The 26,977-nt window shown below is 35.4% G+C and overlaps 1 protein-coding gene across 1 annotated transcript in view; it reads left to right on the top strand.

Annotated features, from left to right (window-relative positions):
* The first annotated feature begins 13,019 nt into the window (after nucleotides 1–13,019).
* Nucleotides 13,020–26,977, top strand: part of TMPRSS15 (transmembrane serine protease 15) — a 132,599-nt gene continuing 118,641 nt past the window's right edge. The window contains exons 1-3 of the mRNA XM_003895602.5: nucleotides 13,020–13,672; nucleotides 18,811–18,941; nucleotides 19,205–19,272. Coding sequence (XP_003895651.3) covers nucleotides 13,528–13,672; nucleotides 18,811–18,941; nucleotides 19,205–19,272 — 344 coding nt within the window. The 5' untranslated portion in view covers nucleotides 13,020–13,527. The remainder of the gene's footprint in view (nucleotides 13,673–18,810; nucleotides 18,942–19,204; nucleotides 19,273–26,977) is intronic.

Below are 26,977 nucleotides of genomic sequence, written 5' to 3'. Positions count from 1 at the left end.
ATACATGTACTATTGAATGAATGAATTTATCATGTCCAGTAGCAAAAGATAAAGAAAGTCAAAAGTCATCTGGATAATTTAAACTCATAAACAAGATAACTAAATTTAAAATTCTTTGCAATATACTGCAAATAGGTTGTGAATTTATCAAAGAGTTTCACATTTTGGCTAAGTATTAGAATTTCAAAAATTAATCAATGTCATCCCCATTCTGTAATGGTATGGTTAAGGCACAAGGAGCCAATGTCTTCAAGAGAATATTACAAACCAAGGAGATAGAACACCAGGCTGCAAAAACAAACGCCTTATGATAATAGTAAGTCTACAAATTTCAACTGTTCAAAAGATATATAAGGATAATATGAATTTTACTCTAGGATATTCTGAACAGTAAAGGTTTAAATGGAGTGTAAAGTCAAGAAGTGTGATGTCTCCAGCTTTGCTCTTCTTTCTTAAGATCTCTTTGGCTACTTTGGGTCTTTTGTGGTTCCAAATGAAATTTAGGATTCTTTTCTCTATTTCTGTAAAAAAACACCATTAGGATTTTGATGAATATAGCATTTTACCTGTAGATCAATTTGGCTAATATTTATATTTCAGTAATATTAAGTCTTCCAATCCATAGAAAGGCATGTTTTTTCATTTATTTGTGTCTCCTTTAATTTCCTTCATCAACATTTTGCACTTTTCATTGTATAAGTATTTCACCCCCATGCTTAAGTTTATTTCTAAATATTGCATGATTTTTATGCTATTGTAAGTGGAATTGTTTTTTAACTTATTTTTAGAATGGTTCCTTGTTAATGTTTTGAAATACTACTGATTTTTGTGCATTGATTTGGTATCCTGCATATTTAATCAATTTGTTTATTAGTTCTAACATTTTGTGTAGGTGGAGTTTTAGGGCTCTCTACACATAAGATGATGTCATCTGCAAACAGAATATTTTATTCTTTTCCTTTACAATTTGGATTCCTTCTATTTCTTTCTCTTACCTAATGGTTCTGGCTAAGATGTCCAGGACTTTACAGAATAGAAGTGGTAGAAACTATAGTAATTAAAACAGGTACTTGTATTGTCTGCTTCTATGAGTTTGACTATTGTAGATACTTCATATAATTAGAATCATGCATTATTTCTTCTTGTGTGAGTGGCTTATTTCACTTAGCATAATGTCTTCATAAAGACAGATATATTAAATGGAACAGAATAAAGAGACCAGATATAAGCTCATACATATATGGTCAACTTATCTTTAGCAACAGTGCTAAGGATACACAATGGGTAAGGAAGTATAATCTCTTCAAAAAGTAGAACTGGGAAAACTAGATACTACCCTCAAAAAACGAAAATAGATCTCTACCTGACACCATTCACAAAAATCACACAAAAATGGACTGAAGACTTAAACATAAGATCTGAACTGTAAAACTGCTAGAAGAAAACATAGGGGTATACCTTCTTGGCATTGGTCTTGGCAAAGATTTCTTGACTATGACACTAAAAGCATAGAACATAAAAGCAAAAATAGAGAAGTGGGACTATGTCAAACTCAAAAGCTCCTGTGCAGCAAAAGAAACAACAGATTGAAAGGCAAGCTATAGAATAGGAGAAAATATCTGCAAAACAAACATCTGATAAGGGGCACATTTCAAAAATCTATAAGGAACTCATACAAATCAATAGCAAAAAGACGAGTAACCTGAATTTAAAAATGGGCACGCACCCTGATAGACATTTCTCCAAAGAAAGAGAAATGGCCAGCAGGTGTGTTAAAAAGTGCTCAAAATGTCTAATCATCAGGGAAATACAGATCGAAACTACAGTGAATGATATCACCTCACACCTTTAGGGTGTGTACTATCAAAAAAAATGATAAGTGCTGGCAAGAAAGTAGAAAAACTGAAACCCTTATACAGTGTTGGTAGGAATGTACAACGGTGCAACAGCTATGGAAAATAGTAGGGAGGGTCCTTAAAAATTTAAAAATAGAGCTACCATATAATCTAAAAATCCCACTTCTGGGTATATATCCCAAGAAACTGAAATCAGGGTCACAAAGAGATATCTGCATCTCTGCCCCACGTTTATTGCAACATTATTCACAGTAGTCAAGATACGGAAACAACCTAAGTGTCCTTTGACAGATAAATGGATAAAGTAGCATGCCATAGGCTGGGCGCGGTGGCTCATGCCTGTAATCCCAGCACTTTGGGAAGCAGAGGCGGGTGGATCACGAGCTCAGGAGATCGAGACCATCCTGGCTAACACGATGAAACCCCGTCTCTACTAAAAATACAAAAAAGTAGTCCCAGCTACTCGGATGAGGCAGGAGAATGGCGTGAACCCGGGAGGCGGAGCTTGCAGTAAGCAGAGATCGCGCCACTGCACTCCAGCCTGGGCGACAGAACGAGACTCGTCTCAAAAAAAAAAAAAAAAAAAAAAAAAAAGAAGCATGTGATACATGCATACAATGGATTATTATTCAGCCTTAAAAGGGAAGGAAATTCTCCTCTTTGCAACAACATGGATGAACCTGGAAGGCATTATGCTAAGTGAAATAAGCCACTCACACAAGAAGAAATAATGAATGATTCTAATTATATGAGGTATCTACAATAGTCAAACTGGTAGAAGCAGACAATACAATAATGATTGCCAAGGACTGGAGAGTTGGGAAAATGAAGGATTCAATAGGTATAAAATTATAATTATGCAAGATAAATAAGTTATAGAGATTTGCTGTATAACGTAGCGCCTAGATTTAACAACATGACATTGTGTATTCCAAAATTTGGTAAGAAAGAGTTGAAAGCTCATGTTATGTTCAAAAATCACACACTCACACACACACCAAGCAAAGGGGCACAAAGAAACATTGGGAGGTGCTGGACATGTCTATTCCTTGATTATGGTGATAATTTTACATTGTTGGCATTTGTTCTGAACTCATCAAATTGTATACATTAAATATGTATAGTGGTGTGTATCTTAATAAAGCTGTTAAAAATGGAGTATAAATATCTTAATTGTAAGAATTTTTAAAAATTAAAGGAAATAAAAAGCAGAAATAGTATCTTAACATTCTAATGGCGGTCTATTAAGTTTCTATACATTCCTTAAGTCTATATATTTCTATGCTGAAATAGTTACTGGAAGAAAAAGCATGTCATTAAGATATTATAACTAAACAATTACTACTATCACATAAACAAGTAAACACTTTGTAACAAATTACTTTTAATTTTTTTTTAAGTGCATTATGAGCCTGTCTCTACAAAAAATAAAAAAGGTGGCCAGGACCAGTGGCATGTGCCTGTGGTCCCAACTATTCAGGAGGCTGAGGTGGGAGGATCACTTGAGCCCAGTAATTTGAGGCTGCAGTGAGCTATGATCATACCAGTGCACTCTAGTCTGGGCAACAGAGCAAGACCCTGTCCTAAAACAAGAAATAAAGAGGGCAGGATGTGGTGGCTCACGCCTGTAATCTCAGCACTTTGGGAGGCCAAAGCAGGTGGATCACGAGGTCAGGAGTTCAAGACCAGCTTGGCCACGATGGTGAAACTCCATCTCTACTATAACTACAAAAATAAAAATAAAAATAAAAAAAATAGCCAGGTGTGGTGGCGGCGCCTGTAAGCCCAGCTACTCGGGAGGCTGAGGCAGAGAATTGCTTGAATCCAGTAGGTGGAGGCAGCAGTGACCCGAGATCAAGTCACTGCACTCCAGCCTGGGCGACAGAGCGAGACTCTGTGTCAAAAAAAATTAGACACATAATGCATCCGAAAGAAAGATGAAAAGGGAAGGAAGGAAGGAAGGAAGGAAGGAAGGAAGGAAGGAAGGAAGGAAGGAAGGAAGGAAGGAAGGGAAGGAAGGAAGGGAAGGAAGGAAGGGAAGAAAGAAAGAAAGAAAGAAGGAAAGGAAGGAAGGAAAGAGAGAAAGAAAAGAAAGAGAAAGAAAGAAAAGAAAGAAGGGAGGGAGGAAGGGAGGAAGGAGGAAAGGGGAAAATGCATTATGAATTACACTAATGCACCAAACTATAGTTACAATTTTATTGTGCAGCTTCACAGGAAGATTGAAAACTAGGGGTATGTAGCTTGTGGCGAACAGGTAAAACTCAGGAAGTTTCATCTCTAAAAGGAGAAAGGGAAGAATGAATACCGACAGAGAATGATCACCACCACAATTATATTTATTTAAAATTTATCTTATTTTACACAACATTTCCGTCGATCTTATGCTGTTTAATTCCCTGTACCTAACCAACTCTTACTCAAACTCATGCTAGCAGAGTTAATAATTCTGTCATAAAAAAAAAAAAAAAATGACTTAATAATAAAACTTCCTGGTTATTGTGAGTTATTTATTTTAATGTTAATGGTCCCAACTCAGCAGCAGCAGCAGGGTTACTAGACACATTAATCAAACACATAATTCTGGGTACAGTACAAATTATTTAAGCAAAATCACACTACATACCTGGCCACTTTGTTCTTGAAACTGACATCATTAAAAATAAAGAAGCAGCAAAGAAGGTATGTACTTACCTAGTACAAAATATTACCCAATGAACTTTTTTGGATGGTGGCTAAAAAGACAGTCAGAAGCACGAAATGCACATTTTTACTTGGGAATTTAGAGGTGCAGACCAGGTCAGGAAGTTTTAGTTCTTTATTTCACTGATCTCTTAATTGGATTTTATTTTTATTCTTTTAGTTAGAAAAGAAAACAGGACAAGCTTCCTGGAATTGTGTTAAGACAGTGAGAACTTAGCAAGCAGATGTGGCAAACTGATTCTGCAGACAAAGTAAAGGTTGGTATAACACTTTGGTGATGATAGCAGGGAAATTACATAAAAGAGCACTGAGGAAATCTGACAAGTTGGCTCACTCTCTTTCAATATCAAATAATCTTTTGACCTCTGGGCACCAGGATTATTAAAGTTAAAAAGTAACGTGGTGAGAAGATAAATCTTGCCTGAGCCACAGATGTGGCTGGCACAACAATATGAAATCACAGAATTGTGAATTGGTTAGGATTCTGGATACATAGGGGATTTCTTTGAAAATGATCTAAACTAGCAGCTGATTGGGAAGAACATGCTGATATTTTTTTTTTCAAAGCTTCCTACTAACCAAGTGGGATGCTATAAAAAGTGTGGTAACCCCTACGAGGAAAAACCAATCTTTCCCAGCCTGGTTCATTTATCTTTCCCGAAATACAGGTCTATTTTTGAATACTGTCACGAATAGAGTTCTTTCCTTCGGAAGAGTTAAGTGCTATGCAGTTCAGCATGTTCTGGTATAATGCCTTTTATTCAAAAGTTTCATAATCCACTTTACAGACAAAAGTAGATTAGGGAAATATGCTTGGTGAGAGTGACTTTCATATGGCCAGGTAAAAAAACCGCATGTGGAGTGGGAACAGAGGATGAAGGGAGAGGAAGCAGAATTTGCATTAGCAAAGGGAAAGTAAATATGGTTTCATGTAGTCAGACAAGAGGAGGATAAAAAGGAATTGCAAAGAGACTGAAAGGTCAGTGGGAGATATGAAGGAAAAGATCTTAAGAAAATGTTTTAAAAAGACAGCCTCACATAGGTGATTTTTCGGTGAATATCTGAAACAACTCAGGGAAAAAAAAGGCTTTTTAATGTAAAGAGACATAAATCATACACTTTCCTTTGGAAGGAACCATAAAAATCATGAAGTCATAAAATTTTAGAAAGGAAAGTGATTTTAAGATCAAAAACTTTGTTCTCTAAAGTAGAAAACTGAAGCTCAAAACAAAGTTTTAACGAAATGCCTAAGAATAATGTAGTAAGGGTCAATGCTTATATACACAGCTGTCTTCTGTCAACATGTCTAGTGATATTTTCACAACATGCCATCTTTTGTATGGCAAATACACTTTTAGCAATTGAAATATTTCAAAAGAATATTCTAGAATGTATCATACTTAAGGGCTTCTCATTTATTAATCTAGGTAGCAGAGGAATGCAACTTCTGCTTAATGGGATCATATAAACAGTAAGAGATTATTATTAATTTAAAGCATTTTATTTCCAGAATTTTCAGTTTCTTTGTATCCTTCTGTGGTAAAGTAATAATCAGCTAGCTACCAGATTTGGTAGTATTTTAATAGTGTAGATAAAATAACTAATGATATTGTCCATGCATACATTCTTAGAGCCAGTGAGTTTTATAACATCTATATAATATTTAGGTATTATTCTGGCTGAACAAAGTTGATATAGTCCTTACGTTGAATAAAAAATTATAACAGTACTATAGTTCTTTTAGGTCAGAAATTACCTTTATGGATTTTGAATAAATTCTATGGAACTGAAGCTTAAAACCTCTTCTCTAGAATATAATTCAATTTGTATAAACTGGTTTGAGCTAGCCAGAAAGTCACAAAAAACTCATCAACAGGAAAACAAACAAACAAATGAACAGAAAACAAAGTTGAGATACACTAATCCAAGTAATAACAAAAATAGTAAGGAATTCAACGTGGCTCTTTTTTTCTATTCTTCCTACAAACTCTCTCCTCCCATCAGTTTGCTGAAAAGAAACTCAGAAAGTTCTAATTTTCATTAATATTTTGCAGTCTGTAGAAAACAGGTCAAACTGGTAAGTAGGCAACCTGAAATAAAGATAGGAAAAATATAGGTTCAGCAAATCCCCAGAAGGATCAACAGTGACTGCTACAGGATCCCGGGTGGAGATGGGAGGAACCATTATGAGTTTGTCAATTTTACTGCTACTCTGCTATTGGAATTGTAGAGAATAGTATGTAGCACAGTGGCATCCCAGCGGCATCCGCACACATTCACAGATAGAATAAACTCTCACATTAGGTGCAAAGGAAGCTTTGTACAGGATATTTAACAAAATTGCAGAAAGAGAAGGAAATATGGGCCATCAAAGAAGGTTGTACACAGCCCATGTGGAATTTATATTCCCTGCCTCAAAACCTTCTAACCACTTAAATTGGTAAGGAAAAAGTGCATATCCAGTTTAATTCTTCCGTGCTCATAAAATGTAAGGACATTAACCTACTCTATGGGAAAACAATGAAAAATAACACACAGGCAAGACTATGACAAGAGTGAACCACATGGAAAGAAATACTGTGGAATACGTGAACACACCCAAGAAGGAAAAGAGGAAGGAAGGAAGGAAGGAAGGAAGAAGGAAGGAAGGAAGGAAGGAAGGAAGGAAGGAAGAAGGAAGGAAGGAAGGAAGGAGGGAGGAGGAGGAGGGTGGAGGAGGAAGGAAGGAGGAGGGAGGAGGGGAAGGAAATGGAAGGAAGGGGAAGGGGAAAGGGGGGGGGAAGGAGGAAGGAAGGAAGGAAGGAAGGAAGGGGGAAGGGGGAGGAAGGATTGGAGGAATATTTGAAATTGAATAGTGCAGGAAGGAAGACAATAAGAACCCAGTAACAAAATCCAGAACTTGAATAAAAGAGAAAGTTTATAATTATGAAAATCAATTACAACTTAAGTCAACAGCATTACACAAATCTGTAAATTAGAGAAGGCAGAAAACAGAAATACACAGTTGAACATTGTATATAATTGAAATGTATGAGGGAGATACAGATAAAATGAAATAATTAGGAGAAAAGTATAGATACAGATAAATGACTAAGATAATTCATCCTAAGGAAAATTGGACCCTAATCCCATTAAAAATTCTAGTAAATTGAACAATGACAAAAAAAAAAAAGATTTGAAGCTTTAATAAAGGAATATTTTCTTTTCTGAGATGAAAGGAAAACTGAAAAAGGTACATCACATTCTAAGAAAGATTAATTCAGAATAATCAATGCCAGTTTACTCTCTTTTGAACTTCAAGTATGAAAACATAATTCTCTAAGCATTCAGGCAGATATAAAACATGTCACATACAAAAGTAAGAAAAAGGGTTAGCATCAAATATTGGCAAAATTATGTTCAGTGGCAGAAAAAAAAAAACACTATTAAAAAAATCTTCAGAATTGCAAGAAAAAAAAAACTTGTCACTTACCCATGCATCAATAGATTATCAGTCAAGTATAAAAGAAAGAGGAAGATTTCTCACATATGAATGAACTCATGGAATACAAAATCCAGCAGCTCTTCTAAACATAGGTTTTTTTAAAACAAACAAACAAACAAACAAACAAAACCTGACTGATGATGACACATCCTCAATTAAAATTGAATTGATTTTTACAACTATTACTCTGTCATTTTATAACTATAAAAGAGGACTAGTTCAATATTCAGTGCCAGAGAATAGTACCAACTTTTTATATCCAGACAAATTTTTCAAGAGTCAAAAAAATAAACAACAATATCCAGTAAGCAAATCTCTTAGATTATAGTACTTAAGAATCCTCAATGATAAAGACATTTAACAATATTAAAAGTCCACCTTCTCCTTTGTGCCTAGTTAAGATGTTTATTAAATAGTCCTCAGACTGTGTATCAATAAAGATGACCACCCTTTTAAAAACGTAAAACATAAAGAATTTGCCAATTAGATCTCAGAATAACGTGTTAAAATTACATAGAAAGTCAAAGAAATAATTACCAGTCTTAGAGAAAAGCAAATGTGTATTTCTTAAGCTCATATCAACTTGGAACCATCAATCCTGGGAGAGTTCTTGACTACTGCACTGGTATTTTTGGAGAAAAAAAAAATAGTCTCTGAAAGGTCCAGAAGTATTTTTGATGAAGAATACATATTTTCTTATTTTATATTAGTTTTTAAAAATGTAACTTATTAGAGATATTTATCTGCTTACAACCCAGCCACACACAATTATTTAAAGGTGAAAGTTGTTTGAGTTTTCTCATCTTATGTTGAACAGTGAATGAAATTTCACAGAAATGTTCACGGCTTTAATCTTTAGGAACTCTGCAATTACTACGCTACTTCATACAGTCAGAGTATAAAACCACATATTCATTGAACAAATTAACACTATAGGGTATGCACATGGTCTGTTTGCTTCTATAACATTGTCAAGAGCTTATAAGACTCTTCATTTTCTTAGCTGTTCTATTCTAACCCTTTTATTCGATCTAGGCAAAAATAATTATAATCCACCTTAAGGTCTCTTTCTACTTCATTATTCACCTAACCAGAATACATCATTCCCATTACCAAAATGGTACGCAACAATTTACTCACTGAAATTTTCATTAAGAGTTAGTGATCTTACCTATCTAGAGCTGTATATTCTGTTTATTTGCCATCCCAAATATGTATTCATTTGTTTCCACTTCACATAAAGCGTTTTGTCTTATATGGTTAAATGTCTCAAGTATATGTTTAAAATAATTATTTTATTCCCCTATGGGCATTCAATGACTTGACTAATGGGAACATTTTTGTAACTTCTACACTTTTCACAATAGAAAGTTCCTTCAAGACCAGCCTGGACAACAGAGTGAGACTTCATCTCTACAGAAAAAAAAAAAAAAAGGGTGGGGGAAGAAAAAATTATCTGGGCATGATGGCACACACCTTTAGCCCCATATACTCAGGAGGCTGAGGTGGGAGGATTGCTTGAGCCCAGGAAGCAGAGTCGGCAAGTAAACCAAGATCATGTCACTGCACTCCACCCTGGGTGACAAAATGAGACTTTGTCTCAAAAAAAAAAAAAAAAAAAAAAAAAAAAGAAGAAGAAGAAGAAAAGAAAAAGAAAGTTTAGTGCATAAGGTTTCTTTCAATTTTATTAAATATTTGGTAAGATGAAAATTATTAATAATACCACAGGGACTTCAATCTTATGTCTCCCCTTTAACTTTTGATCTATTTTTTTTTTAATGCAGAATATTTACTCACATGTCCTAATCCTCTAACTGTGTCAAAGTTTATGTGGTTCATTAACGTATTTCAAACATTTTAACAGAAGTAATGCAATACAAATACACCTTGTCATTCTATTTCTGTTAACCAACCCTTTTTGTGCTCAGAAGTAACCACCATACTGGATTTTCTGTTTATCATTTCCAGGTACACTTTTATCCACAGAATTGCATCACTAAACAAATGATTTTCTTTTCTACTGTAAGCTATGCAACATCACATATATCCCTCTAAACTTGTTTCTTTGCATATAATTTTGTTTTATTATTTCCAGTTTAGTATATACAACTTTAGTTCACGCACTTTAAACTTGTGTATAACATGTTGTTCTATAAAAACACTACACGACATTTTTTCATTTTCCTATTGATGAACATTTAAGTTTTCCCTATATTTTGTAGGGCTTAAAATTGTATTATAATTGTATTACAATGAATATTGTCTACTTGTCCCAGATTTAACTGGAAAGGGAATTTGGGGGTCAAATTGTATGTGTGCATTTAGTTTTTCTAGATGTTAACCAAATTGCTATTCAACATGATTATTTGAATCTTCACTCAGACAAGCAATGAATGATGCTACTAAGTATTGCTAAAGCTTTTAGTTTTTGCTAATATGTCTAAGGTCAGTAATATTTTGTTTTTTATTTTAATTAGAATTTCTTAACTACTAACATTGATCACCTGTAGACATTTGTGTGCTCCTGTTTTCTTTCTTTTTTGTTTGGTTTTTCACTTTTTGTCAATGGCCTGTTACCTGTCTTTTGTCCATTAGTCAATAGAAATTCTCTTTAATTTCTGAAGCGGGTTTTTTATTTGTAAGCCATAGCAGCTATTGTAAGGATTCTACACTCACAGGCTCTCTCATTCGTCTCTGCACACTGAAGTCAGCTTCTCTGGATGTCCTACTCACACAGAGTAACTCGAAGTGCCAGACTTGAAGTCCCAGAAGCTAACCTCTACCAATGAGCATGGCTTTCTGGCAAATAAATATTCCACTCTATTTACGCCTAAGTGGGATAGCATTGACGCTTGTTCCCACTGTCTCACACAGGTCCCAAGCAGAATTATGTTCCAGATGCCTACGGTGGTAACTGGCTTGATCACACCCAGTCTTCACTGGCTTTATCACCCTCCATCTTTTCACTTCCCAGCCCTTCTCATGGAGCTTTCCTGGACTGCCTTCGAAATAAATGTAAGTACCTCATACCCAAATTTTTGCCTCAGTTCAATTCTGTTGTAGCTGAACTAAAACATATGCAGTTTGAAAAACAATTTTAAAGGAAAAAACACAAGTCTGTGGCTTAGGGTTTTACTTTTTAGATACAGTTTGTTGTTAAGAAAAGTCAATGTTATTATTGACTAAATTTATCAATGTTCTTCGTGATTTTTCCTTTTATTTTTGAATCCTTTTCTAAAAATTCCTTCAATACTTTATCATTAGAAAGACATTCTTCTATATTTTCTTCTAAAATTTTTCCATGCTTTCTAGATACGCTTAATCCACCTGGAATTTATGTTCCTTCACGGTGTGAGATGAAGATCTAAAGTTCTTCATGTGGAGATGGAGAAGAAATCAATGCAGCACTATGTATTGAAGAGCCACTCTTTTCTAACCTATTATTAATGCCCTATGTTTTTGACATATGAAGTTTCCATATGCAAATCACACTTCTGGGCACTTAATTCCACTGAGACGGTTTTCTGTGCTGGGACTGATACAACTCTCTTTATATTACAGCTTTGTAACGAGTTTTGTTACCTGACAGGGCAAGTCCTGTTTTATTTTAATAACTTTTCAAAAAATTTCAAGACATATGATTTGATTTTTCACATTCATCTGTTTGTTTAATTTCACGCTGTCCTTCATAAAGTATTGCTTTCTTTTAAAAAGCTATTCTTTCACTCATTTACTTGATACTAAATATAATTATTTAAAACATTATTTGAGGAGAGTTTATGATCCAAAAGTGAAAGTTTTCTTTCTGAAACTAAATGCATTATTTTGGGCTTTCAAACTGATATTTTACCCATTAATCCATGCTATGCTTGAAGCAGACATGTGAACTCACTATCTTCTGCTTTCCTTCTATAACAGCAAAAGAAATGTAACTTAAAGCTCTAGATGATGTTCTAAAAAGGGTTTGCTTCTGCATTAGCCAAACAAAGAAAACACTAATTGTGCTTTCACTTTGACTTTCCAAATTTAAGAGGCACTTTTTATAGGCTCCAATTTTGTCAGAGGGTCTGGCCTAGTATAATTGTCCCCTAGAATATGGATAAAAGAAACTTCTCCCAATTCCATAAATGGTGTCTCTGATTTCATGTATATTTCAGAGCATTTAACAAGTAGTAAGTCACTTAGCTAAAAATATAAATATTTTCAATGACATACATTTGTTTACTCATAATTCTATTTTTTATCAGCAAAAATTCTTGAATCTGAGTGCAACATGCAATTCTCCTCTTTCATAGGTAAAGAAGAAAAGCAGCTACTGCTCATCTAAGCCCATTATAATATGCCACAATTTGATTGTGTTAGGGTTTTCCAATCTAAAACTTTCTTACCTCTTGCCAGTTTTATTTACCAGAATAAAAGGCACATTGGTTTACTTCAGAATAGATTTGGTTTTATTTGGTTTTAATTTTTGTGTTTTAAAATTCCTGAACTCATCATTATTCATGGTGTGAATAATCACAATGCTACACTGTAATTTAATTATCAGAAAACAACTTTAATTTTGCCATAAAGCATACGTCTACAACTATACCTATGATTATCTTAACCTGTTCTCTTCTTCTAATTGGCATATTTAAAGAGATAAAGTCCAGGGCAAATGAGCAATATCTTCCCCACCCAGGCTATTTTCTTAGAATAGAAACATATATTTTATTCCTCTTATGACAGTTACTCCCATTCATTAATAACTGCACAAGGCCATAAAGAGTAGCCATATAATGCCTTGTTGAAGTGTACTTGCCCTTAGGTAATACTGCCTTACATTGCATAACTTCACATGGGTGACATAACAAAGTTTGCAACACTTTTGATTGTTTCCATAAGGAATATATGTATACATATATGTACACAGAGAGAGGATATATGTGTTAGGCTTTATATATATCTGTACCTTTATATATATCTTTTTATATATATTAGGCTTTATATATATTAGACGGTCTATATCAACATATAAGAGAAATGTCTTAAGAATTATCTGAGTCAGAGGGTAGAAGGTTGATCTGTTAGGAACTCTCTCTATGAATATCAAATTCATGTGCCTAATGACTAATTTGTCTGTCATGAATTTCACATTTTTCTTAATAGTCTCGAAATGATAAAGTGTCTTTTTTTGTTTACAACATGAATTTAATTTGATTCACCTTGGCTAATGGCCTGTTCAGGTAGTTAACATTTACAGCTCTAGGCATCTTTACCCATTTATATCTACTTAAAGATTAACCACCCTTTTAATGATACTTAATGTATGGAGACATAATTTTGTCAAAGAGACATACATAGCTCACTTACACTGACTGGTATGCATGTAGACAGGTAGTTGTTGCTTTACACATCTTTAAAAATTTGAGAGATTTTACTCTTCATTTGGTACAGTTATTTATATTCTCTTTCAGTTCTTAAATTAGCAAGCCTTCAAAACCAAAAATGGGTTCGAAAAGAAGCGTGTCTTCTAGGCACCATTCTCTCAGCTCCTATGAAATCATGTTTGCAACTCTCTTTGCCATATTGGTAGTGCTCTGTGCTGGATTAATTGCAGTGTCCTGGCTGACAATCAAGGAATCCCAACGAGGTAAGTCACATGGAGCTGGCTCGTGAAGGTGCTCTCAGCTGAATGTACACACTTTAATTTCAGTTATTCTGTAAGTCTCTTTTATTCATTGCTAACTAAATGCATTATTTTGGGCTTTCAATCTAATATTTCAAAGTAATCTTCATGACAACATTTTTTTGTTGCATTCACATACTTCTCTGTAGTTCCCTTCAGAGAATATTAGGAAAATTAACTGGTATGTAATTTGAAACTTAACCCAGAATTTAAGCATGAGACTAAGTAGTTTTTAAAATAAATAATATTAAATGATTTTCTTGGCTTCTACATATAATCAAGTAGATTTCATGGCCCCTGATTTTGTTTTGATATAATTTAAATCACAAACATATTAATCTGTTGTTGAATATATAAGTAGATAAACATGCAAACTTAACAAAAATATTTATTTCTATCTTCACTTCTCAGTCTAACCATTTTAATTCTACTAATATAAAAGAAGTTGGATATAAATGTAGACTTAAAAAGGTCACAAACTGTCTGAGTAGCAACTTTGATAAACAGAAAAAATATAAGAAATGATAACTCTTATTTAGAGCTAACTTTGTACCAACAGCTTTTAAAAGACCTTCAAATGTATTGTGTAGCTACAACATACGAATGGTTATTGGTATGCTTGTTTTACAGATGAGGAATCTGAGACAGAGACTAGAGGTAACTTGCTTAAGTTCACATCATTAGTGGGTAGCAGAAGTAAGATTCCAAACTAGACAATCCAGCTCTAGAATTTGTAGTCCATCTTACCACTTACTCATTTATAGGGTAAATTTTTTAAAAATTGGATGCATAGCAATAATCTACGTATTAGCAGTTTATTTGTTCTTAGACAATTTTTTACATTTTTAAAATGATAAACTATATACATACATATGGGCATATAAATTCTCTCTCTCTCTCTCTCTCTCTCTTTTTTTTTTTTTTTTTTTTTTTGAGATGGAGTCTCACTTTGTCATCAGGCTGGAGTGCAGTGGTTCACTGCAACCTCCGCCTCCCAGATTCAAGTGATTCTCCTGCCTCAGCCTTGCTAGTAGCTGGGACTACAGGTGCATGCCATCACACCCAGTTAATTTTTGTATTTTTGGTAGAGGTGGGGTTTCACCTTGTTGGCCAGGATGGTCTCGGTCTCTCAACTTTGGATCTGCCCACCTCGGCCTCCCAAAGTGCTGGGATTATAGACGTGAGCCACCGTATCTTTCACATGTGAGTGATTTTAGTTTTACCTATTAAATTCACAATTGTTGGGTTAGCTATTTTATTCTAGTAAACAAATAAGTTTAAATTAGAATGTAATGCACATGCCATAGTTTTATTAAATAATTTTAGTATAATTCCTGGTCTATTTAAAAACTATAGACATACACAAGGGCTATATTTTAAAGAAAAAAAAAGTGGATATTTTACAAAATTATACAAAGTACTACCAGATAATACATATTGATTAAACTTTTAGAAAAATGGCTGTTTGGGTCTTATTTAATTGCTGTGAATAACTTGAAGGATCTATAAGCATTTGAAAGTCCATTGGAATCCCTGATGTTCAATAAACATATGAAGGTTAGTTATTTTACAAGGGAAGTAGAAAATAAATATGTATAGGTGATAATACAATTTAACAGTGAACAACTAAATATAAAAAGGGCAAGTTAATGCTTTACCAACACACCAGAGATCATAACGCATACTACTATTTTTTCCTTTTTAAACTATTATTTTAGATTCAGGGGGCACATGTGCAGATTTGTTACCTGGGTATATTGCGTGTGTTGAGGTTTGGGGAATGAACGATGCCATCACCCAGGTACTGAGCATAGTACCCAGAAGTTAGTTTGTCAACCCTTTCCCCTCTCCCACTCTCCGCTTCTGGTAGTCCCCAGTGTCTATTGTTGCCATCTTTATGTCCATGATTTCCTGCTGTTTAGCTCCCACTTATGCTTGAGAACAGGTGGTATTTGCTTTTTCTGTTCCTGCATTAATTTGCTTAGGATAATGGCCTCTAGCTGCATCCATGTTGCTGTAAAGGACATGAGTTCATTCTTTTTTATGGCTGCATCTTATTCCAAAATGTATATGTACCACATTTTGTTTATCCAATACACCGTTGATGGGCACCTAGGTTGAGTCCATGACTTTGCTATTGTAAACAGTGCTGTGATGAACATGTGAGTGCATGTGTCTCTTGGGTAGAATGACTTATTTTCTTTCAGATATATACCCAGTAATGGGATTGCTGGGTCAAATGGTATTTCTGTTTTAAGTTGTTTGAGAAATAGCCAAACTGCTTTGCACAGTGACTGAACTACTTTACATTTCTATCAACAGTGTGTAAGTGTTCCTGTTTCTCTGAAAGCCTTGCCAACATCTGTTGTTTTTTAACTCTTTGGTAATAGCCATTGTGACCAGTATGACATGGTATCTCATTGTGGTTTTGATTTACACTTCTCTGGTGATTAGTGCTGATGAGTATTTTAAAAAATATCTGTTGGCCACTCATATGTCTTTTTTGAGAAGTGCTTGTTCATGTTTTTTGCCCACTTTTTAATGGGTTTGGTTTTTGTTTGTTCAATTATTTAAGTTCCTTATAGATTCTGGATATTAGACCTTTTTCAGATGCATAGTTTGCAAGTATTTCCTCCCATTCCATAGGTTGTATATTTACTTTCCTGATAGTTTACTTTGCTGTGCGAAGATCTTTAGTTTAATTAGGTCCCACTTGCCAATTTTTGGTTTTGTTGCAACTGCTTTTGAGGATTTAGTCCTAAACTCTCTGCCAAGGATAATTTCCAGAATTATGTTTTACTTTTTTTTCCTCTAGGATTGTTAAGAGTTTGAGGTCTTAATTTAAATCTTTAATTTATCTGGAGTTAATTTTTGTATATGGTGAAAGGTAGGGGTCCAGTTTGATTCTTCTGCATATAGCCAGCCAGATATACCAGCACTGTTTATTAACTATTTCCTCATTGTTTATTTTTGTCAACTTTGTCAAAGATTAGATGGCTGTAGGTGTGTAGCTTCACTTTACTGTGGGTTCTCTATTCTGCTCTATTGGACTATGTGTCTGTATTTGTACCACTACCATGCTGTTTTAGTTACTATAGCCTTATTGTATAGCATGAAGTTGTGTAATGTGAGGCCTCTGACTTTGTGTTTTTTGCCTAGGATTGCTTTGACTATTCTGGCTCTTTCATAGTTCCATATGAATTTTAGAATCATTTGTTATGATTCTACGAAAAATGAGTTTGATAGTTTAATAGGAATAGCATTGAATCTGTAGGTTGCTTTGGGCAGTATGGCCATTTTAACAACATTGATTCTTCCAGTCCATTGGCATGGAAGTATTTCCATTTGTTTGTGTTATCTGATTTTTATAGCAGTGTTTCGTAGTTCTCCTTGCAGGTCACTTTTACACCCTTGGTGAGAGATATTCGTAAGTATTTTATCTTTTGTATGACTATTGAAAATGGGATTAAATTCTTGATTTGGTTCTCAGCTTGAATGTAATTGGTGTTTAGAAATACAACTGACATTGTACATTTATTCTGTATCCTGACGCTTTGCTGAAGTCATTTATCAGTTTCAGGATACTTTTTGCAGATGTCTTTAGGGCTTTCAAAGCACATACTACTTTTAACATTTTTTATACTTTTTTTAACATCACTTTAGACTTTTAAAAGTTGAAAAAATTGCACAGAATTTTCATATAACCCAGCTGCCTTGGATGTTAATATTTTGTTTATCCACAGTACAATTACCACAGTCAAGAAATTAACATTTCTACAATATTGTTAACTGAACCACATACTTTATTCAAATTTCACCAGTTTTTCCACTAATACCCTTTACCAGGTTAAGATCCAGTGCAGATTCCTATGTAAGATTTAGTTATTACGCTTCCTTAGTCTCCTTTAATCGGTTATAGTTCCTCGGTCCTTCCTTGTATTCTGCATTTAAACATGCAAACTTCAATCTAATTTAGAGTCTTTAAAATACAAATGAAATAGTATAAATAATATGTTACATCAATTATGCAGTTAACGTTATTTAGACTATATGCACACATACTGCTTGAATTACTATTTCTAATTATCCTCTTAATGGGATAGTTTGGTGTGAATGCATTACATAGAGATCTTGGGTTGTGGAGTCAATCATTTCGATGACCAAATTCCAGATCTGTTGCTTCAGACATTTACTACCTTGAGAAATTTTCTTAATCATTCTAAACACCAATTACCCTATCCCAGAAAAGAAGAAATAATGTCTTGTCACACCAAATTATTGTGAGAATTACATGTCATTATTATTATATTTACTAATGAGTTCATCACTGTGTGAGTTTCAGTTGAAGCAATTCATTTTAAACATAAATCAGTGTCCATGAAAATATGCTGATAAAGGAATTATGCAGGACTTAATGACACATTTTATTATCCATGCTTATATTTAATTTGTTAACCTTCTTTTTTACATTTTTTTTCCTAGTGAGGTTATCTATTTTCTACACATTCTAAATAACGTCTTCAACAAGGACAGTCACCAGCTAATGGCACAAGGTCATGCATGACATTTTTATAATTATTAGAATGAAAGAAGTAGCTTCAAAGTCATGTTTCAAAGTAACCAAAACACTGAAATCTTCACAGCAATTCATATGTCAAAACCCAGTGGTGTCCCTGGATGCTAGGTGTTCAAGAAGTATCTGAAAGCAACTACAAAACTTTTAATGGTTCACTTCTCACCATGTTTCCCTGAGTCACTTCCCATAATTGGTGGGAGTTCATCAGTCCGTGTATCTTCCAACAGGAATCTCCATAACAATAATAATGAAAACTTGGAAGCTTGGAGTGTGGGTTAGACTTCAAAGAAAAGAACAAAAATATTGAAAGAATGGAAAAAACTTTAGTTTCCAATCTTTTAAAACAATCAGACGGCTGGGGACAGAAAGCAGCTGATTTTGAAACATGAGACTACAAAGAAAAAGCAAGAACTACAGAGCTAACACATCAAGCAAGAGCTTTACTTCTGTGTCTTAACAGAATGTGCATATTTTTCCTACTCATAATCCAAAATCTTGGTGTTTTTTTCCTTATTAATTTATCTAGGTGCAGCACTTGGACAAAGTCATGAAGTCAGAGGGACATTTAAAATAACATCCGGAGTTACATATAATCCTAACTTGCAAGACAAACTCTCAGTGGATTTCAAAGTTCTTGCTTTTGACCTTCAGCAAATGGTAGGAGACTGTCTCTCTTCATCTGGTTTAAAATTTTATAACATAGTTTAACTAACTACTTGCCAAAAACACCATTTTCTCACTGCGAAACAACTAGAGAATAAATGTAATATACCCAAAATACTTAAATGTCTGAGCCCCGTTACTATGGAGAAAATTCCCCCAATTCTAAGCAGAACATAAAGATTGCTTTGCATAAATTTTTCAACAAAAGTTAAAATCTTAAATTTAGTATACTCATTCAACCTTTTACATTTTTCTAGATAGATGAGATCTTTCTATCAAGCACTCTGAAGAATGAATATAAGAACTCAAGAGTTTTACAATTTGAGTGAGTACAGCTCAAAAATTTTCTACTGACAGAAAATTAGGGATCTTTTTGCTAATATTTGTAAAATAGCATCACTATACATAGGAAAAGAGGAATATTTAAATTTTTCAACATTTTTTGAGGATGAAGCAAAGTGGCACAGCATAAACTTTCATTTTAGTAGCAAATAATAATAACTTTTGAAAATTGATCCTATGTTAATATGTTTCTCCTGACAGTAACATCTTGCAGAGACACATGGAGAGGGCTGAGGTTAAATGTATGCAGATGCAGATACAGTGTTTGATTTGCTACAAACATTTGGAAAAAGCTTGCTCATCATTTAATAAAATACTATTGTATCACGCTGCTTCATTTATACTATAAATACAAAGAGAGAAGATACTTGTTCACTGTTGTACCCAGAGGGTGTAACATTGCTTAAAGTAAAGTAGGTGCTCAATAAACTAATGAATCTTACATTAATAATGTAATGATGTAATTCCACACTATGAATGTTTGAATCTGTAATATATGGAAATTTTTGTAAGAACTATTTTCTTATTTGTATTGTAAGATCTATTTTCTCAACAATTACCTTTTGTATTTCTCACAAAGAAAATTGATCTGTGTGGTGTTGTTGCTATTGTATCATGAAGGAGAGTTTGACAATCTTGCCGACATCTCTCTGAACCTAAAGTTTTCTAAGCTACAAACTACCAGTGGGCTTCTGGAGTAGAGATACAAGCCAACAGGAGAGTTAAAAAAAAATTATAAAAGAAAGAAAAATGTAAATTTATAAAATCAAGTTAAAAATGAAAAAGACAAAGGGAGAGAATTCCAAGAAAAAAAAAAAGTTAAAGACTGATCAAGAACAGGGGTATCTGAAGAAGGGAAGGGAGCAAAGTCTTCACAATAATTCACATTTAAAAAGCACAGAAAGAAAGACAATATTACAGAACCTTGGGGAAAACGCAGATCCTATGACAAGCTGGCAAAAAGGAAACTGGTTGAGTCTCTATTTCAGGCCAAGCCTTTGGTGACTTAAGTAATTTTTTTTTTTTCTTTGAGACGGAGTCTCGCTCTGCCCCCCAGGCTGGAGTGCAGTGGCGCGATCTCGGCTCACTGCAAGCTCCGCCTCCCGGGTTCCCGCCATTCTCCTGCTTCAGCCTCCCGAGTAGCTGGGACCACAGGCGCCGCCACCACGCCCGGCTAGTTTTTTTAGTACAGACGGGGTTTCACCGTGTTAGCCAGGATGGTCTCGATCTCCTGACCTCGTGATCCACCCGCCTTGGCCTCCCAAAGCGCTGGAATTACAGGTGTGAGCCGCAGCGCCCGGCCGTAAAATGTATTTTCTTGTTCATTCCTCACCAAGTGAGTGTGAGGAAGAAGCAATTATTCCGACTTAAATAAATATGACACCGAGGCTTGGAAAAAAACTAACTTGCCTTAAGTCACACAGCTAGTAGGTGCTGGGGAATGTATTTGAATGGGGTTTTGTTGTACTGATTCAGCACATGCTCTCCTTCCAAATGAGAATGTTGGAGTAGCAGAACCCAAAGAATGTAACAACTTCTAGGGAGACGGGGTTTGCATTTCACCATAGATGGGTGGACTCAAGGTGCAATGGAACAGGAAACTTCTCTTTTTCTACAGAAATAGGAAGGATGACAGTAAACCTGGAACAGGAAGGAGAACAAACGATGAAAGCCAAGATGAGCATGGAGAAGCATGACTTATGCCAGTCAAACATCTAAGTAAACTAGACTGATGGCAATAGTCCTTAGTAACAGCTGGCCATCTTCCATACTCCTTTACCATGAAAGTCAGTAAGTCTTAATTTTTAGGCAGCTGGTGCACTGCAATTGAAGGTAGCTGAAAGCTCTAAGCCCACAATTTGAAATCAAAGCACAGTAGAGAATCTCCATAGCAGACGACAACAACCTCCCTATAGCTTTTCAAGACACTGCTGCCTATAAAACCTGAATATTAATTAATTTTACTTTTATTCATGTATTATTTATTATATGCCAGGCCCTTAAAAGTACATATTTTTTGTGCTTTTATGCAGCTGACAGTCTAATAGAAATTATTACAATTTTCTTGTCTACATTGTCCATTGATATTTAAGGTTTATGTCTTCAATTAGATAAATCATAAGGCATCATAACAACACTAAAAAAATTCAGATATTTTACATTTTGCTCCCTAAAAATTACGTTATTTTTGAAAAGGTTAAGATACTTTAGCCCTATTTTTATAAAGAAAAATGGCAAGTATATATGGACTGATGGTGTTCCTGGTATGCCAATTCACTTAGCAAACTACATTCTCGGTACTAATCAGAATATCACCACAAACTTGTCAATTTGTTCTTCTGTGTACCATTACTACCATGTACTAGTGTATGTCACCTAATGCATTCCTCACTAGGGGTTTGTGGAGTTTCAGATTGTCAGCCTGTCATGAATTATTAATGTATGGTTCAGAGAGGTTAGGTTATTTTTCCAATATCATACTGCCATTTACTTTCTGTCTAAAACATTCATGCTGTCCTCTACTACTAATTTTTATATTTAAAAAGCACTCAAGACAGAGAGTGAAGCAGTGAAAGTTAAGGTTAAAGAGTTACATATTCAGGAACTGTCCAAGCAGTGTTTGCTGTATGTTTCTCAGTGACTACTGTCCCTCCGGGTGCCTTATTGGGTTCATTTGCCAAATTGCCATAGACCTTTGTCCACACAAGCCCTATGCTTGCACCTTTAGTTTTCCTTGTTCTCCACTCTGATTTTTAACCTTGGATAGGTTAAAGTGCTCGCTAACTTTATGGGAAAACTGATGGGAGAATCTATACTCAGACTAGGGTAAACAGTACCTAAGTTTACAATCTTTTTATTCTCTTATTTTTTTTCCTTTTTAATGGTTATGCATGTGTTATTCTTCTATGATTTAACAATGCTAGTTGAAAAATACTAGCGTATAGAAAAATACTCAGAAAATCGACTGGAGTGAGTTAAACGAATGGAGAAATAACCTTTATAAGAAGCTGTCATTGAATTTAAAGGTGTACTGGTCTATCCAGAAGTCTATAAGGGACTTACCTATCATTTAGATTGTAATAGTGTTAGAATTTAGTAGCAATGTGTTATTTTTTTCATAATGACCTCGTTGTTTAGCAAAAACTGGAGGCAAGTTGGAAATGAGGTAGAGAGTCTACAGTATCTCTGTACAGTTTATATGGTTCATAGATGCATTAAAAATATCATAAGTAAGTGTTTGTGTGTGTGTGAGAGAGAGAGAGAGAGACAGAGGGAGAGAGAATGCTATACATGAAGGTTTAAACACCTGTTTGGTTAGAATGAAAATGATCATTATTTACTTTTTCTTTACCTCCTCCAGAAAAATGACACATTGTTGTGGTTTGTTTCATTGGAGACTTTTAAAATCAGTTCTTCAAATGTGATGTGATAGAAACTAAGTTACCTTGTACTTTCTGTAATCTTCAGAAAGCAGAATTTTCCTTATCTTCCAAAAATAATCTTTATTCAGGGTTAATATCCCTAAAATTCTATGAGAGATATAGCATCCTTTGAAATACAACATGAATTGCTAAGTTAAAATCCTCTTATAGTGGAATAAAGATAAAGAAAAAAATATAAAATATTGCTCTGTGCTTTGCACAAGGGGAGAGTAGAATCACTAAAAAGAGTACTTTAAAAAATAGGCAAAACATATATTAAAGAGATACTGGAAAACTGAAGCCAATATTTTTATCGTGTCAACACAGAGTTAAATAAATATTCGGGTAGTCATCCATTCATTTGCTTGCTTATTTATTTGACACACATGTAGGGCTTACTTAGAAACAGACATTTAACTAGGTTCTGAGAATACAGATATTAAGAGAAAGGCTTTTATTAAAGAGCTCACTCAACCACCACCATTAAGACATTCTAATTTGTATTGGTGTATTTAGAACTGGTTTTCTCTCTCCCTGTTTTGATAGGCTATTTGGTTTTTAATTGCCTACTTACAAAGGGCACCTCTGGGTTAAGTGACTAATATATAAGAGTCATTAATAATAAATTAGGCATGAGTAACCTGTGATGATGAAGGTATCAAATCTCTGCTATGAGGAATTTAAAATATTGTTGGGGAAATACGACAGAGTCAAGAGATTTTTACTAACGTTATTAGGCATTACGTGGCAGGTTGTATATACAGTTTGTGTGATAGTGCAAGAAAAATTTTTTTCTTTTCTGATATAGTCCAGCCTTTGCTTGACTGCTTTGGGCTGGAATGCTCACAGACTGAAGGAAATTCATTCTAGTCCAATAAAAGAAAGAGATTCCTACTGCTTAAATTTAATTTTCTCATTTAATATAACTAACAAAAATTAGTCATCTTTTTTCAATATTGCTGTGGACATCCTACAAACAGCCTATTGAATAATCATGATTATTACTATATTTTGTTTATTGCTTTATAACTGTAGGTACTAGAACATGCTTTGTTATTGTCACCAAATTGTTTCTTTCTTTTATTTTCACCCATTGATCCTGCTTGTAGTTACTAGATTTTTAGAGAACAAACGTCTCTCCATCTTCATATCTCAGTCTTTTAAATACCTAAAGACCTTTTCTAGTTCTATCATCCTAAATGCAGGTGTACTGCACAGCTCTGTCATCAAAACACACTCTGGCCTTCTGTTTCTCCTCCCCCACTCGACACAGCCTTCTGCTTCAGTCCTGCCACATCATCTGTACATCCTCAAAACTATCCTGTTTTCTCTCTTTTATCTGTGTTTTCATTACTGGCTGGTAAGGCTCTGTGTCCCCACTCAAATCTCATCTCAAGTTGTAACCCCCTTGTGTTGAGGGAGGAAGGACCTGGTGGGAGGTGATTGGAATGGGGGCAGTTTCTCCCATGCTGTTCTCATGATAGTGGATGAGTTCTCATGAGATCTGATGGTTTTATAAGTGGCAGTTTCCCCCACTCTCTCTCTTTCCTGCCACCTTGTGAAGAAAGTACTTGCTGCTTCTCCACCTTCTGCCATGATTTTAAGTTTCCTGAAGCCTTCCCAGTCATGCAGAACTGGGAGTCAATTAAATTTCTTTCCTTTATAAATTATCCAGTTTTGAGTAGTATCTTTATAGCAGTGTGAAAAAAAGGCTAACTGGTACCAGGAATGGGGCACTGCTATAAAGATAACCGAAAATGTGGAAGTAACATTGGAACTGGGTAACAGGCAGAGGTTGGAATAGTTTGGAGAACTCAGAAGAAGACAGGAAGGAGTCTTCCCAGAGATTTGTTAAATGAATTTGACCAAACTGCTAAGAGTGATATGGATGATGAAGTCCAGGTTGAGGTGATCTCAGATGGAGATCAGGAATTTATTGGGAAATGGACCAAAAGCTGTTCTTACTATCCTTCAACAAACAGATTGGCAGCATTTTGCCCCTGCCTTAGATATCTGTGGAATTTTGAACCTGAGAGAGATGATTTAGGGTATCTAGCAGGAGAAATTTCTAAACAACAAAGCTTTCAAGAGGTGACAGAGTATAAAAGTTTGGAAAATTTGCAGGCTAACTATGTGACAGAAAGAAAAACCCATTTCCTGGGGAGAAATTGAAGCCAGCTGCAGAAATTTGCATAAGTAATGAGGAGTCAAATGTTATTCACCAAGACAATGGGGAACGTGTCTCTATGGCATGTCAGAGTTCTTCATAGCAGGACCTCCCATCACAGGCCTGGAGGCCTAGGAGGAAAAAATGGTTTGTGGGTCGGGCCCAGGACCCCACTGCTATGTACAGACTTGGGGCTTGGTGCACTGCGTCCCAGCCACTCCAGCTCCAGCCATGGCTAAAAGGGGCCAATGTATAGCACAGACCATTGCTGAAGAGGGTGCAAGCTCCACACTTTGGTGACTTCCACGTGGGCCAGCAGGTACACAGCAGTCAAGAATTGAAGTTGGGAACCCCCACCTAGGTTTCAGAGGATGTATGGAAACATCTGGATATCTAGGCAGAAGTCTGCTGCAGGGGCAGAACCCTCCTGGAGAACTTCTGCTAGAGCAGTGCAGAAGGAAAATGTGTGACTAGAGCCCCCACACAGAGTCCCCACTGGGCTGACTCTGGAGAAGACAACCACCATCATCCAGACCACAGAATGGTAGATCCACTGACAGCTGCACTGTGTGCTTGGAAAAACTGAAGACACTCAGTGCCAGCTGTGAAAGCAGCCTGTGGGAGTTGGGGAGCTGTATGCTTCAAAGCCCCTGGGGTGGAGCTGCCCAAGACCATTGGAGCCCCACCCTTGCATTAGCATGCCCTGGATGTGAGACATGGAGTCAAAGGAGATTATTTTGGAGCTTTAAGATTTAATGACTACCCTGCTGAATTTTGGATTTGAATGGGGCCTGTAGCCCCTTTGTTGTGTCCAATTTTTTTTCCATTTGGAATGGTAGCATTTATCCAGTGCTTGTAACACCTTTGTATCTTGGAAGTAACCAATTTGTTTTTGATTTTACATACTCATAGGCAAAGGGCCGTGTCTTGTCTCAGATGAGACTTTGGGCATTGGACTTTTTAGTTAATGCTGAAATGAGTTAAAACTTTGAGGGACTGTTGGGAAGGCATGATTGTGTTCTGAAATGTGAGGAGATGAGATTTGGGAGGGGCCTGAAGCAGAATGATATGGTTTGGCTCTGTGTCCCCACTCAAATCTCATCTCCAATTGTAATCCCCACATGTTGAGAGAGGGACCTGGTGTGAAGTGATTGGATCATGAAGTCAGTTTCCCACATGCTGTTCTCATGGCAGTGAGTGTGTTCTTGTGAGATCTGATGGTTTCATAAGGGCTTCTTCCCCCTTCACACTCTCTTCTCTTCTACCATGTGAAGAAGATCCTTGCTTCCCCTTAGCCTTCTACCCTGATTGTAAGTTTCTGAGGCCTCCCCAGCCATGTGGAACTGTAAGTCAATTAAACCTCTTTCTTTTACAAACTACCCAGTTTCAGGTATTTCTTTATAGCAGTGTGCAAATTGATTAATACACTGGCACTCTCATTTTTCTCCTTATTTTTGCCTCCATTCTTATGTTCCATCCTTACAACCCATTAAGAACTAGTCCATGTCACCTTTCCAGGGACATTTACCTGACACTCTAGTCCAGGTTGGGTGCTTCTTCCCTCTCCTCATTTAGCACCATGTATGTACATTTAAAGTACAATTCTCACACTATCACATAATTGCTGATTTGTCTATCTCCTTACTAGACTAGGAGCTCTCTTAGGGCGGAGAATTTGTCTTTGATACCTGTATTTTCAGAACCTAACTAATGCCCACCACAGCATATGTATTATATAAAGTCCTAGCAAATGAATGAAAAATTATTTAACAGCTGTTATCAACATAATCAATATTATGTTAGAGGTTAGCATCTTTTCATTTAATCTTCATCCTATGAATATTATGTTAGAGATTAGCATCTTTTCATTTAATCTTCATCCTATGGCTATAAAAATAATTATACAGTTATCATGGCTTTAACTCTTTATTACAAGAAATAAACTAACTTGAGAATTCTTAAATAGTTCTCCAAAAGCACAGGCATGTTACTGTGTGAAAGAATCCCTTGACTTGAAAGGGTGGGTCATGGAAATTTTGTGAAAAATGTGGGACAGTGTCTGAAAAGCATAGATAGGGACTACTTGAGTGGAGAAGTCA

This window comes from Papio anubis, chromosome 4, assembly GCF_008728515.1.
Source record: "Papio anubis isolate 15944 chromosome 4, Panubis1.0, whole genome shotgun sequence".
NCBI classification, from domain to species: Eukaryota; Metazoa; Chordata; class Mammalia; order Primates; family Cercopithecidae; genus Papio; species Papio anubis.
The sequence above is the reverse complement of the archived record's forward strand: the minus strand, read 5'-3'. Positions and strand labels throughout refer to the sequence as shown.